The sequence below is a fragment of the Narcine bancroftii genome, chromosome 4, assembly GCF_036971445.1.
Source record: "Narcine bancroftii isolate sNarBan1 chromosome 4, sNarBan1.hap1, whole genome shotgun sequence".
Taxonomy (NCBI): Eukaryota; Metazoa; Chordata; class Chondrichthyes; order Torpediniformes; family Narcinidae; genus Narcine; species Narcine bancroftii.
The window spans coordinates 90,132,441-90,152,309 of record NC_091472.1 but is presented as its reverse complement, the minus strand read 5'-3'; the positions used below and the strand labels follow the sequence as shown (position 1 = coordinate 90,152,309).

Below are 19,869 nucleotides of genomic sequence, written 5' to 3'. Positions count from 1 at the left end.
CAATGACCGTGACTTTGAATAATGTTGTCATAATCAAAGTAGGGTAAAGTTTGATAATAGTGTTTTTCTTTTTAAAAAATTACATTTAGTAGATTTAAATTCAGACTCATGAAAAAAGTGAATCTTTGATAACTGGTGCAGATAAAACTCATACATTTTGATATTCTATGAAAAACCACACATTTTCCTCATTGCATCATGAGTAACAATTTCTGCATGTGATTAAATCTTATTCTTTCCTCATTTCAATAGCAATTAGAAGAGAAAAGTGACAATGAAGAAGACAAAGAATGCTTAAAACAAGCCATAACTGCATTGCTTAACTTGCAGAGCAGCATGGAAAGGATTTGTTCAAAAAGCCTTGCAAAGAGAAGGCTGAGGTAAGCAATTTCCATTCAGCCCTGAAATGTTCCTGATTGGCCACAAGTTAAGTTCCCGTTGTTCCCATTTCCTTTTCATATTCACAACAATAAACTGTTTTAGTGGCAAGCCTGCTTTTTACAAGGAAGTAACGTCAGGTGTATAAAGCTTGTTTTTGTTCCAAGTATTTTGTGTACTTAAGGCTTTTACAACTGAAGCTAAATTCAAGCAACATCTTAATTGTGAACATGACAACTTTACTGCGCATCAGATGGTAAGCAGTGAAACACTCTTAAAAATAAAAGCTTAAAATTACTTCTTAAATAGCATGCTGCAATATTTTGTTTTAAAAATTAAAGTCATTCTTTGAAAATGTTTAATAGAAGAATCTCTGCTATGGTACTCTATCTCTTCTAAGAAATAGGTGAACGTTACAATTTGTTTCAGCTTTGTTTCTATTTTTTTCCCTGAAAATTTTTTTTTCCTGCTCACTATTCAAGAAATAAGCACCAGTTTAAGTGTAACAAGTGGGATAAATGGATTTTTCCAGTCATTAAGCAGTGTCGTTTTGAGTAGAGATATTGTTAAAATTGTGAGGTGACTCATAGTTGATGGACTATGCATTGAGGTGCGACATGCAAGGAAGAAAGGGAATAACCAGCAAGATTGGCCCATCTTGGAAAGATCTGGTTCATGTTGGCAATTGGAACTTTTGGCAATATCCTAAAACAAGTCTGTGACCTGGATCCTGGATAGGTTTGCACAAAACGTGCTCATGGGAAAGGCAGCACGTTTAGCAAAGTGGTTAGCAGAATGCTATTTCAGAGACAGCAACCCAGGTTCAAATCTAGCCTTGTCTGTCAATAGTTAGCAACATTCTCCCCATGACCACGTGTGTTGCCCATGGGTGCTCTGGCTTCTTCCTGCATTTCAAGAATGTACATGGTCGGTAAGTTGATTGATCACGTGGGTGTAATTGGATGGCATGGGCTTGTGGGTTAGAAGAGCCTGTTACCGTGCTGTATCTCTAAATTTGAAAATAAATTAAATTAAAAGGGAGCGAAATGTTTCAGAACGATGGAGTATATAATATGACTGGTGAACACTTTATGTCCAGCACACCTGGATCTTTTGTGGTTTACTTCTCTAATTTAAACTGGATGTTAATAAAGTATTAGCTTTTAGGTCAGAAGTGTATCACAACTAAGATCACACTTCAATGCTAAGATATTGAACCTTGATACAGCATTATTTTATTTTCCAGTGAGTCTGCCTGTCGCTTTTATAATCAACAAATGAAAAGCAAACATCTGGCAATTAAGAAAATGAATGAAATCCAAAAAAATATTGATGGCTGGGAAGGCAAGGATATTGGACAATGTTGTAATGAATTTATTATGGAAGGCACACTGACACGTGTGGGAGCAAAACATGAAAGACATATATTCCTGTTTGATGGCTTAATGATTTGCTGTAAATCAAATCATGGTCAGCCTAGGTTACCTGGCGGAAGTTATGCTGAATATCGTCTCAAAGAGAAATTTTTCATGCGAAAGGTACAAATCAATGATAAAGATGACACTAATGATTACAAACATGCCTTTGAAGTTATCTTGAAGGATGAAAACAGTGTAATATTTGCTGCCAAATCAGCAGAGGAAAAGAATAACTGGATGGCAGCTTTAATTTCTTTACAATATCGGAGTACATTGGAGAGAATGCTGGATGCCACAATGCTACAAGAAGAAAAAGAAGAGCCACTTAGACTTCCAAGTTCTGATCTGTACAGATTTGCTGAGCCAGACTCTGAGGAGAACATTGTGTTTGAGGAGAATGTACAATCTAAATCAGGAATTCCCATTATCAAAGCTGGAACTGTTATAAAGCTGATTGAGCGGCTAACTTACCATATGTATGCAGGTAGGTGGAAATTTTTTCCTCTAACCTCCCTTCAAAATTGAGTGAGTTTAAGATTCTTTATCCTTTAGTGAATGTTGAAAGAAGTTTACATTTGCTCAGTTAGTTACAAATGGAAGTTGCACCAGTTCAACTCTTATGTTATCAAAAATAAAAGGAAATCTCCAGAAATTTGAAATAAAAAAAACATATAGAAAGGAAAGCAGTGTAATGTTTCAAGTCATTAACCTAATGTGAAGATGAAATATGTTCCTCAAGTTTACAATGGCTTCATGAGATTAGAGTATTGCATGGACAAAGTGACAAGTACCTGGAAGCTCGGGGTTACCTTGAGGCAGTCATTCAATCTGCATGTGGTTTCTCTGTAAAGCCCAATGTGAGCATTTCATCTTCCTAGTAGAAGCTGGGCTTGGGCAGCACGGTTGGCATAGCAGTTAGTGCAGTGCCTTTACAGTTCTAGCGATTGGGGCTTGGGTTCAAATCCCACGCTGTCTGTAAGAAGTCTGTACATTCTCCCTGTATCTGCATGGGGTCTTAAGCAACATTACCGAACAGAGATTTTAGCAGTTATTTAAGCTCTGCTACAGATAATACATGCCCTAGGCACACATATGGATTGATTGTGATTTGCCATTCTCCATGATTTTCTAACATTAAGTTGTATTTGACAAATCTGTTTCTGAAATGGCCTATTGTTATTTTTGTTTCAATGATATGTTTTTCTTGTGTATTTAAATCAGCTGGCATTGATTGAACAAAGGTCATTTCTAATCTTGGAACTATTTTTGAACCAAATCTTATGAGTCATCTTTTCCTTTTAGTTATCTCTACAGCAGGGAAGTTAAGATTTCAGACTGCCTTTCCATGATATATTTTCTGGAGGAAATCATCGTATGAATTTTTGGAGTTGACTATCAGTGTCTCAGATTTTGATTTTTTTAAAAAAAAAATCAATATGATCAATTTTGTACAAAACTCAGGCAGGATATTGGTAAATTATGTTGGAAGCGAAATTATTCAATAGTTTGTTACAGTGAAAATGTTTTTCAATTGCCTTTCCCCTAGTTTCAAGTTCATGTTTATGTTTGTGGTCTTAATGTATCTGGTGGAGTGATAAATGTTCATTTTGTAAGCAATCCAGCAAATCAACTCTAACATGCACACAGAACTGTGGAGTAAAAGAGCAAGAGCACATTACAGTATGTGAAAGAATAGCTGTGTAAAGCAAGGGTAGTATGAGATCATTCTTGTGAGTTTCATTCAGGAGCTGATCAGGAAGAAAAAACTGTCTTTGAACCTGTTGATATGCAATCTCATACTCTTGAATCTTCTCCCTGACTGTGTTTAAGAGTTGTGATTGTCTTTCCAAGACAGCAGGAAGTATAGGTGGAGTTGACGAAGGGAAAGGAGGTTTGTGTGATTGAGCTGCATTCACCACCTTTCGCAGCAATTTACAATCTTGGGCATGACAACTCCCATTTCTCTCTGGATGCTTTTAGCTTTGGAGACTTTTCATGTTGCAGCTTAGAAGTTGTTAAGACATGCTAAACAGCTATCTTTTCTTCCTAAAGGAGGAAATATAAATAACTAGAATGCAATGTACTACTTTAATTAATATGGAGCCAGCAATGTTTCTGCTAAATTGTGTATTCTTAAATATGAAGGATATACTGAAGGGGAAAGTAAACATTTTCTCCTTTTTCATCCATGGTTAGTTTAAAAAAAACACATCCTGCAAAGTGAAATTCATTACTTTGTGTTACAAATTGTTGTAAAGTAATACTCAGAGGATTTTTTTTCAGAGTTTTGCATGATGCTTCGAGACATGTTCTTCACTTGAGGACAATGAAATTGAAAAAATTGGGATTGGAAAATGTAAAAAGGAAAACAGGAAAAGAAAATAACAAACTTGCCTATCAATGTTAGTTGCAATTGCCATGAAGTTCATATGAAGTAGCATGCCTGAGGGTGTGACCATAAATATACGTTGGGATATTATTGTGCGCAGAGTAATATTGAAGAGAATGAAAGAAGTTGAAAGCAGAGGGGAAAAAGCAAGAAGAAATGAGGTAGATAGTGAATTAGATAAGAAATTGCTTTGGTGCAGACATTGAAGAACTTTTGTTTAACTAGTGTACTAATGACCAAAAATTTAATTATGAGAGTACAAAATATTGCAGAATACTATATTTATAGGTCAGCCAACATTCATATTGATTTAAAAACAAAAAGCCTCACAAATGATAAAGTTAAGCATCATGCAAAACTCTGAAAAAAAATCCTCTGAGTATTACTTTAAAACAATTTGTAACACAAAGTAATGAATTTCACTGTGCAGGATGTGTTTTTTTTTAAACTAACCATGGATGAAAAAAGGAGAAAATGTTAATTTACCCTGCAGTATATCCTTCATATTCAAGAATACACAACTTAGCAGATTTGCATACCTTGTCATCTATATTCTGGCCAATGATTTATTAGGAGATTTTTACAGATACTAGACCAATAAATTGCACCTTCATACTTTGATGCTTTTGTTCTTGCTAAAACTCCTTCTTCTATCGTCCTTTAAATCTAAAAATCCAGGTTTGAACAACTTTGAGGATTGGGGAACTAATACAATCATTCTTTGTCAGTTATAACAGGAATGCAGTGAATATTATTTGATCCTTTAATAATGTGGATAACTTCAAAAATTTTTTAGAAATGCAAAAGTAATTCTAGTTTTTGTGCATCATCACAAATCATTTTCCTTAACTATTTTCCATCTCTACCTTCCACAGCAGTGTGGGATGATTATGGGCTTTTCCTGTTTCAAGAAACGTCTGTCAATTAATTTAATTCTTCTGCTTCCCTAACTTTCTCAAATCAACAGAGTCAAATAGCTCAATCTCCATCGAGTCAACTTCCTCCCATGATACCCATCATTCCAGTCTTGAAATTGGGTAATGAGATTCTAACCCATTGTTTTCTCGAAGTTCATTTTATTACAAGAGCTGGAAGTATATCTGTATCCAATTCCCTTGATCCCAACAAAACTGATCAAACAGCTTTCCTTGCAGATGAGCTGATACATTCAAACCATTAAAAGTGGAAATAGGTATTTAGTGACCAAACAGATTTGTAGTCAAAAAGCTTCAAATCACTTCCAAAGACTGAAATGGATCGAAAGAAAGCAGAATTTGTCATGGGAACCAAAGAATGGTTCAAGTTTTCATCACTGTATTTTGTAAGGAATTTCTCTTCACCTAGTACTGGATAAGGAAAATAAAATAGCTGAGTGGTCCAGAGGGGCAATGGTGAGATAAAACTGGTATCACTAGCAAAAACTGGAAAATGATTATTTTTGTATTATTTTGCCCAGCAATTTTATTCATTCTCAAAGATTTATACATTGTTTGCATTTACTTCCCACGTCTTGTTCATGAACTATAGCAATCCTTCTTACGGAGATAGTCCAACAATGCCACTAGGTGAAAAGTTCCAGGATTTTGAATCCAGTAAGACGAGAAGGAATGGAAGTGTAATTTCTAAATGAGAATGGTATGCATCTTGGAGGATAACATGCTGGTCTTGTCCTTCTTGGTAGTAAACGTTGTTTGTTTGGAAGGTGCTGTGTAACTGCAGAGCCTTTTATGGATGATACCCAGTGCAATCAGGAAGGACCTGTGATGGTGGGGGTCAATGAAGTGATCTGAAGCTTTCTGACCACATATCTGCTTGGTCACTAAATACCTATTTCCACCTTTGTAACATCCCTGTTTCAGCACATTTGATGAAATGTTCAAATATGTCTTTGTTAATTCTGTAGTTGTCCTCTGCATTCATCCAAAACACTGCTGCCTGTAAATAGTTTAGATTCTCATCCATCCATCATATCTATACCTTCTACCAGACTTTCAACTTGAAAATCGATGTAGTCCTAAAATTCTTGTGCAGTTTCAATTTTCATTTTAATCATTTTACTGTTGCTGGTTGTTGCCTTCAGTTATCATGACATTATGTTATGAAATTCCTTCCCTTGAACTCTCTACTTTTACCTCTCCTTTTAAATTGCTCCTTAAAATTGATCTTCTGGACCAAGGTTTGGTCATCCCTTCCTGTGGCTCAGTGTAAAACTTAATCATTTTTTAAATTTGGCATTCCTGACTATATTTCATTACACCAAAGGCATTCTATGAATGCAGATTTTTTTTCATTTTGAAATTAATATTTTTCCCAAGCAACTGTCAAATATTAATTTTATACTCAAGTCAGAAAAAAGCTCAGTGTCAGGAAATAAATAGTGTATTAATTTTTATTGGTGGTAGAAAGGTACTTCCTGTGCGATCCACACCCTTGCCCCAAATGAAATGTTCGTAAAAGCCACTTCTACCATTTGTGAAACCTGATTTGAATTTGCTACCTCCTGCTTCTTTCCTGTCAGAAAAAGTAATTGCTTTGCTCCTTTTATTTAAACTTTAAAAAAAAATAAACTGAGCAAAAAAGGTCAGAATTGCCAAAGTTTTAAAGCTGATGACCTATGCCCGCATATATTTCACTGAAATGTGTTCTATTTATAGTATGGTGGTGTTTAAGTGCTCTCTTTGTGCGTCAACGGTGTGTCCGTTTCCTTTCTTGTGGAATGCATGGATGATTGTTTTCAAAGAAGCTTATTGTTCATTCTTGATTCAGAACTGTTTGTAAAAGGGCTTGGCAATTGGGGGATTCAGAGTGTTAATAAGTATTAAATAAAGCCATTAATAAACATTTAAAGATGTACTGTACATTGTTCATTTAGCTAATTGTCCACAAATAATGCTAAATGATAATGTAAACTCAAATCCTGCATATAAAATTATTGAACTCATCTCTCAGTTGTTGAATCGTTATAAATAGTTGTGGAACAAAAACTTTCTGTTCAAGGAAAATGAATGGTATAGTATAACCTCTTGACTTTCTTATTTAAGGACATAGAGGAAAGTGAAATGTATTTAATAATTGCACGTGTGTTATACTTCAAAAATGTGTAGGAGATTCCCTGACTTGAGAAATCAAATTTAAGATATGTGTAAATCTAAAACATGCTCTCATTAAAGATACAAGATAAACTCTGACTGAATGTAAAACCTATATTTAGCTCAATTTCTTCCAGTTTCCTCAACTCTGCACTGACTTTGTCAGTGCTGAGAGATTGAAGGGTGCTAGTGTTCAGAGAGACCTGGGTGTTCTTGTACATTAATTGCAGAAAGTTAATACAGCAAGCATTTAGAAAGCAAGGAGTGCTTGGTTTGCATTGCCAGAATTTAACTGTAACAGAAACCATCTTGCACCAATTATCCAAGGACGCTGTTGAGACTGTCTCTGCAATATTATGTACTGTTGTGTCCTCCCTATCTAAAGAAGGTTATCTGTGCAGTGCAAGATGTGAAAAAATTGTTTACTACTTAGAAGTGTGGGAGAAACTCATGCATCATCCATAGAAAGTAAAAGGCAGTTGACATTTCAGGCCTGAGCCCTCTTTTAAAAGTGCTGAAAATCAGGCAGATGTCTTAATAAAAATAAGGTGGGGGAGGAAGGGGGAGCAGAGGGCAGAGGCTAACAGATAAGAAGTAAATAGTTGGAGAGTAGCAAAAGGAGCTGAGAAGTGATGGGGAGAAGGCAGAGGGCTAGGAAAGACAATTTTCTATAGGAGATGAAGGGGAAGTGGGTGGGGGCTTAAGGAAGGAAACTGAGGGATGAGGGAAAGAGAGAGACCAGAGAAGGAAGGTTAAAGGAATGTGAATAAGTTGATATTGATCGATACAAGATGTTCTTCCAATTTGCCAGTGGGCTCAAATTTTAAGGTGAGGCCATGGATTAACATGTCAGTGTGGCAATATCATGTGGAATTGAAGTGGTTTGCCATTGGAAGATCCTTACTTTTGCAGTGGACAGAGCGAAGGTGTGCAACAAAGCAATATCTTAATCTATGTTCAGTCTCCTAGAGAAGAGGATAACCCTTACTGATTAACTTGAAAGGATTGTTTGGAGTCCTGAATAGCAAAGGGAGTAAGTGAAAGTGTAGCAGTTCTTGAAGGGGGGGGGGGGTGGATATCTTGTGGGCAATTCATAGGAAGGGATGATGGGACAAGGGAGTTTGGGAAAAGTGAAGAGGGGAAGATGTGTATGGCAGTGGGATCCCATTGTAGATGGTGGAAAATTTGGAGAATGAAAGATTCAGTAGTAGGTGAGGAAGAGGGGAACCTAGCCCTTATTGCATTGGGATGGGGGTAGAGAAGGGACCATGGCAGATGTGAAGGAAATATAGGAGATGCAGTTAAGGGCTGAATTGATGACAGAAGAGAGGAAGCCATGTTTACTGAAGCAGGAAAGCTTCTCTAATGTCCTGGAATGGAAAGCCTCATCTTGGGAACAGATGGAGGAATTGAGAAAAAGGGAAAGAATCTTTAAAGAAGGTTGGGAAGAGGTGAAGTCAAGGTAACTGTAGGAGTAATGAGTTGAAAGATGTCAGTTAGGTGGCTTGGAGTTTGTCAAATGTGTTCAGGAGTTTTTTAATTCAATATGTAGAGGTACCAACGAAAGAGAGTGCAATACTGGATATCCTATTAGAGAACGAGACAGGACAGGTGACAGAGGTATGTGTAGGGGAACATTTTGGGTCCAGTGATCATAATGCCAGTAGTTTCAAGTTAATTATGGAGAAGGATAGATCTAGGCCTTGGTTGAGAATCTAAATTGGAGAAAGGCTAATTTTGTGGAAATGAGACGGGATCTAGAATGCATGGATTGGGAAAAGTTGTTTTCTTGCAAGGATGTGTGATATAAGTGGAGGACCTTCAAAGGTTAAATTTTGTGACTATAAAGTTTGTATGTTCCTGTCAGAATTAAAGGCAAGGTCAGCAGGCATAGGGAACTTTGGTTTTTGTGGGATATTGGAGATCTGGTTAAGAAGAGAGGTGTATAGCAGGAAAAAGGGAACAAGGAGAAAATGAGGTACTTGTGGAGTATAAAATATGCAAGAAAAAACAAGGAAATTAGGAGGGCTAAAAGCCATATGGTTGCTTTGTCAGACAATTTATGGAAAACCCTAAGGGTTTTTACAGATATATTCAGAGCAAAAGGATAGTAAGGGATAAAATTGGTCCCCTTTAAGATTAGAGTGGTTGCCTTTGCATGGTGCTAAAAGAGATGGGGGAGATCTTAAATTTTTAAAAAATCAATATTCACTCAGGAAATGGGCACAGATTTGTTGGAAGAAAGAAAAACAAATAGTGAGGTCATGAAACCTATAGAGATAAAAGAGGAGGAAGTTCTTGCTGTCTTAAAACAAATAAGGGTGGATAAATCCCCAGAGCTGGACAAGATATTCCTTCAGACCTTGAGGGAGGCTAGTGTAGAAATTGCAGGAGCTCTGGCTGAAATATTTAAAATGTCCTTAGCCACGGGTGTGGTTCCAGAGGATTGGAGGGTATCTCACCTTGCTCCATCGTTTTAAAAATGGCTCCAAAGGTTACACTGGAAATTATAGGTTGATTAACCTGACATCAGTAGTAGGTAAATTATTGGAAGGTGTTCTAAAAGATCAGACATACAATTATTTGGATATCCAGAAACAGATTAGGGATAGTCAGTGCAGCTTTTGTGTGGTAGGTCATGTTTAACCAATCTCATAGAGTTTTTTGAGGCGATTACAAAGAAAGTTGACGTAGGAAAGGCTGTGGATGTTGTCTACATGGACTTTAGTAAGGCCTTTGACAGGATCCCATATAGGAGGTTAGTCAGGAAGGTTCAGGCGCTGGGTATTCATGGTGAAGTAATGAACTGGATTTGACAATGGCTGGATGGGAGAAGTCAGAAAGTAGTGGTGGATGACTGCTTCTCAGACTGGAGGTCTGTGATTAGTGTTGTGCCTCAGGGATCAGTGCTGGGACCATTGTTGTTTGTTAACTATATCAGTGATCTGGATGATAATGTGGTAAATTGGATCAGCAAGTTTGTGGATGACACTAAGATTGGAGACATTGTGGACAGTGAAGAGGTTTACAAAGCTTGCAGAGAGATCTGGACCATCTGGAAAAATGGCAGATGGAATTTAATGCAGACAAGTGTGAGGTGTTGCATTTTAGAAGGACAAACCAAGAAAGGATGTACATGGTAAATGGTAGGGCATTGAGGAGTGCAGTAGAACAGAGGGAGGTGGGAATACAGATATGTAATTCTCTGAAAGTGGCAACACAGGGTGGGTCTGGTTGTAAAGTAAGCTTTTGACATATTGGCTTTCATAAATCGAAGTATTGAGTATAGGAGTTGGGATGTTATAGTGAAGTTTTATAAGACATTGGTGAAGCCATATTTGGAGCATTGTGTGCAGTTTTGGTCACCTAACTACAGGAAAGACATCAATAAGATAGAAAGAGTGCAGAGAAGATTTATTAGGATGTTGTCTGGACTTCAGGAACTGAGTTACAGGGAAAGGTTGAACAGGTTAGGTCTTTATTCCCTGGTGCCTAGAAGAATAAGGGCAGATTTGATAGAGGTATTTAAAATTATAAGGGGGGTGGACAGAATAAATGTAGATAGGCTTTATCCATTGAGCTAGGTGAGATACAAACCAGAGGACATGGGTTAAGAGCGAAAGGGAAAAAGTTTAAGGGGTACGTGAGGGTGAATTTCTTCACACAGAGAGTGGACCAATTATCAGCTGAAGTGGTGAATGAGGGCTCATTTTTAACATTTAAGAAGAATTTGGACAGTACATGGATGAGAGAGGTATGGAGGCTGTGGACTGGGTGCAGGTCAGTGGGACTAGGCAAAAAAAAAAGTTTTTTTTTGTTCTGGAAATCAGCTGCAAGGGTGCTTAGAGTGTTTGTTTGGAATCTGGTGACAGGTGTGCTGAAATAGTTTGCTATCATATTGGGTCCACAGTAGGTAAGGAGTGAATCAATATCAGGGATAGAACAGAAGAATACAGCATAGTACAGATCTTTCAGCCCTCGATGTTGTGTCGACCCATATATTCCTTCCAAAATAAAAATACTAAACCCTCCCTACCCCTTAACCTATTTTTCTTTCATCTATGTGTCTGTCTAAGAGTCTCTTCAATGCCCCCAATTTTTCAGCCTCCACTACCATCCCCGGAAAGCCATTCCAGGCACCCACAACTCTCTTTGTGAAAAACCTACCCCTGATGTCTCCCCTAAACTTTCCTCTGTTAACTTTGTACAGATGTCCTCTGCCCTGGGAAACAGGTGCTCACTCTATCAAATCTCCTTTCATCCTTCTACACTCCAAAGAGAAAGGTCCCAGCTCTGCTAGCCTTGCCTCATAAGACTTGTTTCCCAATCCAGGCAACATCCTAGTAAATCTCCTCTGCACCCACTCCATTGCTTCCACATCCTTCCTATAATGAGGTGACCAGAAATGAACACTATTGTCACAAGTGTGGTCTTAAAAAGATTTGTAGAGTTGCAACATGACCTCTCCACTCCTGAATTCAATCCCCCCTATTTAATGAATCCCAGCATCCCCTAAGCCTTCTTAACTATCAACCTGTGCGGTGACCCTTGAGGGATGTATGGATTTGCACCCCAAGGTCCTTCTATTCATCCACAAATCAACTTTTCACGAACTAAGTGGCAGATGCATCGAACCATGACAATACTTGTAGAAATGACATTTGCAGGCATCTGTGAAGACATAATTTTGCCTTTGCATTGTATGCCATATTGGGAGCAGCATCAGGCTTATCTAAAAATGAGATGCTAACTTAATGGAGCTGCAATGCAAGGATAATAGCATGCAGGCCAGCAAAAGCAGGATGTGATAAATGGAACTAAGTAATCACACGGCCAAAGTTTTGAGGTCCTGCCAGATAAAGTGTGAATGTTAGACAGTTAAGCAGCAATGGGAATAAGAGGCTTCAGGGACATTTCCATTCATGTCAATGGCAAGGCCCAGCATATGAGCCTTGAACTGAAGTATTCACATTAATGTTCAACCAGAAGTGCTAACTTGAAGATCCACTTCAGCTGCCTCCTGAGATCTCCATTATTATTGAACATACTCTTATCCAATTCCATTCATTCTACAAGCTATCTATAAGTAGCTTGGAATGTTGGAATGGCTATGGGACAAGATGACATACCAAATCTATAACAGAAGATCTGCAGTCAAGAAGCATCTGTGCCCATAGAAAAGCTGACCCAATACAGTTACAACACTGGTCCCAACAGATGCGCACATTCTATTTACTGTAGATCTGGTCTCCCAACCCAAGGAAAGATAGACTTGCAATTTGGGAATGAAGTGAACATTCATCAGATTGATTTTCCGGTATGGCAGGTTTGTCATATTAGGAGAGATTAAGAAGATTGAGTTAAGATGAACAAGCAAACTTAACTGGACCAACTACACAAAAATATGATGGATGTAAGATGGGTTAGAATTATAGAACAACTCCGATTATCCAAAATGGTCAGGACCAGATGTATTTCGGATAAATGGCTTTTACGGAGAACAGGTCACTTTTTAAAAACAGCCCAATAGCAACAGCAAATCACTTTTAACAATGTTTAAACGACAACAAATAACAAGATAAGTCTTTTTAAGCATTTAATTCTCACAAAAAAGGTGCTGGCCACCACCGATCACCAACACTTCCACACTGAGGCCACATTCATGCTGGGAGCCCGAGAGTCCTGCTCCTGCCTAGGAACTTGAGGACCCTGCTGCCTCTGGGAGTCTGAAGTCCAATGCTACCGGCGCCAGGATCCCAAGGTCCACTGCTGGGAGCCCGACCCAATCATTTCGGCTCCAAAACTTTTTTTTGGATAAATGAGGATTTCTGATTTGTTTTGGATATCCTCTGAGGATTTCGGAAAATTGGAGTTGTACTATAGTTATCCTCTGGGGAATGACTTGCTTTCTTCAATCCCAAAGTATTTCCATCATCTACGAGGCACAACTCAGGGATGCAATGTAATACTCTTTACCTACCTGAATGTGTATAGTTTTAGTATAGAGAGACTTAACATCGTCCAGTACAAAGTAGGCTGCTTGATTGTGACTCTGTCAACCACTTTAAATCACCATTTCTTTCTGCATAAGTGTGTACCTTTTACAAAATGCATTGAAGTTGCTTGCCTTTCCCAATTCAATGGTGCCTTCCAACCCATGTCTCTGTCAAAAAGAATAAGAGCTTCAGGCACGTGTACCTTAACCCCCCCCCCCAAACAACCCAATATTAATCCCACATGGGCCTTAAGACCTTCTGGCTAACTCCGCCAGGCAAGGATCAAGACAGAACCCCCCAAGACAGGACACAATCAGTAATCACAGAGGCAGCCTTACCCAGACTTCACCTTATCTTAAACCCCCAATAACCCAAAATGAATCTCACAAGGGCCTCAAGGGGTGGCAGCAAACTCCACCAGGAACTGCTTAAGGCAGGCTCCCTAGGCCAGGACACAACCATAAAGCATAATGGCACCCTTACCCAGACTTAACCTTAACCTAAAACCCCCAAATAACCAAAAATTAATCTAACAGGGACACTAAGGCCTTACAGCAAGCTACACCAGACACTGCTTAAAGCAGACTCCCCAGTCCAGCACACAGTCACAGATCACAGGGGCATTTTCACCCGGATTTAACCCAATGATTAATTCCACATGGGCCTTAAGTCCACTCAGCTAACTCTGCCAGGCACTGCTTAGGGCAGGGTCCCTAGGCTAGGACACAACCAGAGAGCATAAAGGCACCCTTACCCAGACTTAACCCTAACCCTAACCTCCCAAACAACCCAAAATTAATCCCACATGGGCCTTAAGTCCATTCAGCTAACTCTGCCAGGCACTGATCAGAACAGACCCCCCATGCCAGGACACAATCAGGAATCACAGAGGCAAGCTTACCCAGACTTCAGCTTATCCTAAAAACCCAACAACCTAAAATCAATCTGACCTAGATTCAACCCCATTCAAAGACATCCCAAATAGAAGCCGCACAACAACGCCAATTCCCACAACAGACTCCCTGGGTATCTGCATTTCAGCCTCTAACCTGCATGACATCCTGACTTCAAAATGACCTTTTTTTCCATCATCACTGGGGTGAAATCCTGGACTACTCTTCTCAACAGCTTTTTGGGAATATCTTGACCAGAACATCCACAGTGCTTCAAGAAAATGTTTCTTTGGGAGGAGTCACGTGATGGAGTAATGGCTGGTAGGAGAATACCAGCCCTCTCCAGAAAAGAAGGAAAAAAGTAAAGAAAAAGCAAAGCCACAGACACACAAACCACAACAAATAAAAAATAAAGGTGTGGAGGAAATGGCACCAAAGAAAGAAAAGCCAAAAACAACGGGAAGAAAAGAAGAAGGAAAGACGATGGAAGGGAAAGGTGAAGGCCTTATCTGTACGAAGAAGCAGGGACCCGCCCACTCCCTGAGGTCAATGGAAACCCCGAAGGGTCGCGACCCACCGAACGCAGGTCTACAAGGATGGATCACGGAGCAAAACAGAGGTGCGCAACCGCGCATGCGCGATGCGCACGACAAAGACAACACCGACGGGAGGGGGGACCAGCTGTGGAGTTCTTGAACAGCTGAGAAAGACCCAACAGCAGGGCTCCCAGCGGGAAGATATAGAAAATAACGGGAATGGGAGGGAGGAGAATGAAAAAAGGAAATCAGAGACACAGCAGATGACCAGCCCAGAGGAAGAGGAACAAGACACCATTTAAAAAAAAAACCAGCAAACTGAGATAAATAGCCCAACAAGAAAGTCAGAAGAGACACAGATACAAGGAAGAGAGGTAGAGGACACAGGTCCTGGAGTGGACACAGGGGAAGAGGAGGGAGAACATCAAGCTCTGCACAGAGAAATAGAAGATAAAGGGAATGGACTGTACATAGATAGAAAATTTTTTGAAGAATATATGGAAGCAGTAAAAGAATGGCAGACACGATAATTTAATGAAATAAAAAGAAGAATAAAAGGTACAGAAGAAAAAGTGAGTAGATTAGAGATGGTCATGACAGAAATAGGGAAAAGAGTAGACAAGGTGGAAGAACAAGAAACAGCCATAGAAATGGAACTGGATGACTTTAAAAGGAATTTGGAAGAATCTGATTAAAAAAAAGTTAAAGAAACACAGGAGTTGTTAGCTCAGAAGATGGATATAATGGAAAACTATAATAGGAGAAACAATATAAAGAGAGTGGACCTTAAGGAAGATGAAGAAGGCAAAGATATGAAAGAATTTATAAAAGAATGGATCCCCAGGGTCCTAGGAATGCCAGAAATACAGGAAGGAATGGAAATAGAAAGGGCACACAGAACATTAGCCCCAAAACCACAGCCACAACAAAAACCAAGATCCATTCTAGTAAAATTCCTGAGATATACGACAAGAGACAATATATTGGAGAAGGCAATGAAAAAATTGAGAGAAGACAAAAAGCCACTGGAATACAAAGGTCAAAAAAAATTTTTCTACCCAGACACAAGTTTTGAGCTCCGGAAGAAGAGGAAGGAATTTAACGCAGCAAAATCGATCCTATGGAAGAAAGGCTATAAATTTATGTTAAGATATCCAGCGGTGCTTAAAATAGTTATCCTGGGGCAGCAACGCAGGCTGTTCTCGGATCCGGAGAAAGCACGAGAATTTGCAGAATGCCTGCAAAACAGACAGAGAGATGAAGAGATGTAACAAGAACAAGAATGACAACAAACTTCATATAAAGAAGAAAAATAATGTATAAGTAAGAACTAAGAAGGGGAAGAAAGGAAGCAAGGGGGGAATTAAGAGGGTGAGCTTTGTTATATGTGAAGATAAAAGTCTTTTCTGGAGGGGGCTGGGTGGGAGAGAATAACAGTCACTGTGAAATCGGTTAACGCTTGCGAGCGGGTTCGCAATCCAAATGGAGAGGGGAGTTGTGGTTGTCCGGAAAGGGACAAGGGGCAACTCAGAGAGGGGGGGGGGGGACATTTGGGGTTATGCAACTCAGAGAGGGGGGGAGGCATTTGGGATGTGGGAATAGTGGAAATATTTTATGTTTTAGAAGTGTCTTACAGTGTGTTCAAAAAAAAGAAATGGATAAGGAGGAAAGGTGGTGATGAGGAAGCAGAAATGAGAGGTAAACAAAGTATGAAATGGCCATGTTCAACTATATGACTATAAATATTAATGGAATACATAACCAAATCGAAAGGAAGAGGCTGTTAAATTTACTGAAGAAAGAAAAAATTGATATAGCATTCGTGCAGGAAACACATCTAATGGAAGTGGAACACAAGAAATTAAGGGTAGGGCACGTAACGGCAGCATCATATAATTCAAAAGCCAGAGGAGTAGCTATATTAATCAATAAAAATGTACCAATCAAAATAGAGGAGGAAATAATAGATCCAGCAGGGAGGTATGTAATGATAAAGTGTCAGATATATTCAGAATTTTGGAATTTGCTCAATGTATATGCACCTAATGAAGAGGATCAAAAATTTATGCAAGATATCTTTTTGAAGATTGCAGATACGCAGGGGAATATACTGATAGGAGGGGACTTTAACCTTAATTTGGACTCAAAGATGGATAAAACTGGAAAAAAAGACTAGCAGAAAGAACAAAGTAACCAAATTTATGGTTAAATCGATGCAGGAAATGCAACTTTTGGATATATGGAGGAGAAAACACCCAAAGGAGAAGGAATACTCATATTATTCGGGTAGACATAAAACATACTCAAGGATAGACCTATTCCTGTTATCAGCCCACATTCAAGGAAGAGTTAAGAAAACAGAATATAAAGCTAGATTCTTATTGGATCACTCACCCCTGTTATTGGCAAAAGAGCTAGAGGACATCCCACCAAAAATGTATAGATGGAGATTAAACTCCGTGCTACTTAAAAGACAGGATTTTAGAGAATTAATTGAGCGACAAATTAAAATGTACTTTGAAATAAATACGGAATCAGTGAAAGATAAATTTATATTATGGGATGCAATGAAAGTGTTCATCAGAGGGCAGATGATAAGTTATGTAACTAAGATGAAGAAGGACTACAAGTGGGAAATAGAACAGCTGGAAAGGGAAATAGCAAGTACAGAAAAAGAATTAGCAATAAGGGAAGATACAACAAAAAGAAGAGAATTGGCGAACAAAAAAATAAAATATGAAACACTACAAACATACAAGGTGGAGAAGAATATAATAAAGACAAAACAGAAGTATTATGAGCTAGGAGAAAAAAACGCACAAAATACTAGCTTGACAGCTTAAGACAGAACACACTAAAAGAACGATATGGCATCAAGGAAAAAGGACAAACAAATTACATATAACCCAACGGATATCAATGAAAACTTCAAGGAATTCTACGAACAACTATATCGAACTGAGAACGAAGGGAAAGAAGACAAAATAGATGAGTTTCTTGCTAAAATTGAACTACTGAAATTGCAAGAAGAGGAGCAAAATAAATTAATAAAATAATTTGAAATAGAGGAAATACAGGATATATTAAAAAAACTACCGAATAATAAAATGCCGGGAGAGGATGAACTCCCAATAGAATTCTATAAAACATTTAAAGATTTATTAATTCCTCCCCTTCTGGAAGTAATCAACCAGATTGATAAAACACAAAGCTTACCAGAGTCATGTAAAACAGCAATAATTACAGTAATACCAAAGACGGGGAAAGATCCACTTACACCAGCATCATATAGACCAATATCTTTACTTAACACAGATTATAAGATTATAAGATAATAGCTAAACTATTAGCAAACAGATTGGCCGACTGTGTACCAAAAATAGTAAAACTAGATCAAACTGGATTTATTAAGAAAAGACGAACAACGGACAATATCTGTAAGTTCATTAACTTAATCCATGCAGTACAAGGAAATAAGACGCCAACGTTGGCAGTTGCCTTAGACGCAGAGAAAGCCTTTGACAGAGTAGAATGGAATTATTTATTCAAAGTACTACAGAGGTTCAACCTACCAGAGAAATATATTAATTGGATTAAAGCATTGGCGAAAGTGACAGTAAATGGATATATATCAAGCCAATTTAAATTAAGCAGATCAACTTGGCAGGGATGTCCACTATCTCCCTCACTGTTCACATTAGCTATAGAACCACTGGCAGAACTGATGAGAACAGAAAATAAAATAAGAGGGATTAAAATAAAAGAGAAGGAATATAAAATCAGTCTATTTGCAGATGACGTCATAGAACCAGAAATATCAATAAAAGAATTACATAAGAAATTGAAGGAATATGGAGAAATATCGGGGTACAAGATCAACGCAAATAAAAGTGAAGCAATGCCAATGAATAATGCGGATTTCACAAAGTTTAAGAAAGAATCATCATTTAGATGGCAAACACAAGCAATTCGATATCTTGGCCATCTATACAAACTAAATTATCAGCCATTAATGAAGAAATTACAAGATGACTTAGAACATTGGAAAGACTTACCACTAACACTGATAGGAAGGGTAAATTGCATTAAAATGAATATCTTCCCAAGGATACAATACCTATTTCAATCGTTACCAATTCACCTAACAGAGAAGTTCTTCAAGGAGCTAAAGAAAATAATAAGAAAATTCTTATGGAAAGGGGGGAAACTGAGGATAGCGCTAGATAAATTAACAGAATGGTACAAACAAGGGGGCTTACAGCTACCAAACTTTAAGAATTATTATAGAGCAGCACAATTAAGATACTTATCAAACGAGGGGAAAACCAGATTGGACCAGATTAGAGCTAGATAAAATAGGGGAGAAGGTACCTGAACATATACTATATAAGTGGGATGAAACGCTGGTGCAACATAGGAATTCACCAGTACTGCACCATCTGCTCAACATTTGGAAGAAGATTCACGTAGAAAGGAATAAAACAAATTATCAACTACCAGAATTAATATTGACGCAAAATGAACGAATCCCTTTCACAATAGATAACCTTTCCTTTAGAGAATGGGAGAGAAAAGGGATCAAAAGAATAGAAAATTGTTTTTCGGGAAATAAATTATTATCTTTTGAACAAATGAAGGACAAATATGGTATAACTCACGGTACAATGTTTGCATACCACCAACTGAAAAGCTACTTGAAGGACAAATTGGGAAGCAGACTGAGGTTACCAGAAGGAAGCAATTTTGAATATGTGATTACAGACACAATGATAATTAAAAGATTTATAACAAACATGTACATCAAACTGCAAGAGAAAGAGAACGAGGAAACAGGCTGTAAACCTAAACAAAAATGGGAACAAGATCTAAACATAAAGATGAAGAATGAAACATGGGAAAAGCTATGCTCCGGAACTATGAGAAATACAATAAACACGAGGTTACGCATGATACAATATAATTGGTTACACAGGCTATACACCATGCCCCAAAAGTTAAATAAATGGGACCCAACAGTATCAGACAGATGTTTTTGTTGTAAGAAGGAAACGGGAACAACAGTACATGCAATTTGGTCATGTGAGAAAGTGGAAAAGTTTTGGGAAGATCTAAACCAGGTATTAAATAAAATAACAAAAAGCAACATACCAAAAAATCGAGAGATCTTTCT

The 19,869-nt window shown here is 38.2% G+C and overlaps 1 protein-coding gene across 8 annotated transcripts in view; it reads left to right on the top strand.

The window, feature by feature from the left end:
• LOC138760804 (son of sevenless homolog 1) overlaps window positions 1–19,869 on the top strand; it is a 255,322-nt gene that overhangs the window by 177,747 nt on the left and 57,706 nt on the right. For all 8 annotated transcript variants that reach the window (XM_069931924.1, XM_069931923.1, XM_069931918.1 and 5 more), the window contains 2 exons: window positions 253–380; window positions 1,625–2,280. In XM_069931924.1, coding sequence (XP_069788025.1) covers window positions 253–380; window positions 1,625–2,280 — 784 coding nt within the window. The remainder of the gene's footprint in view (window positions 1–252; window positions 381–1,624; window positions 2,281–19,869) is intronic.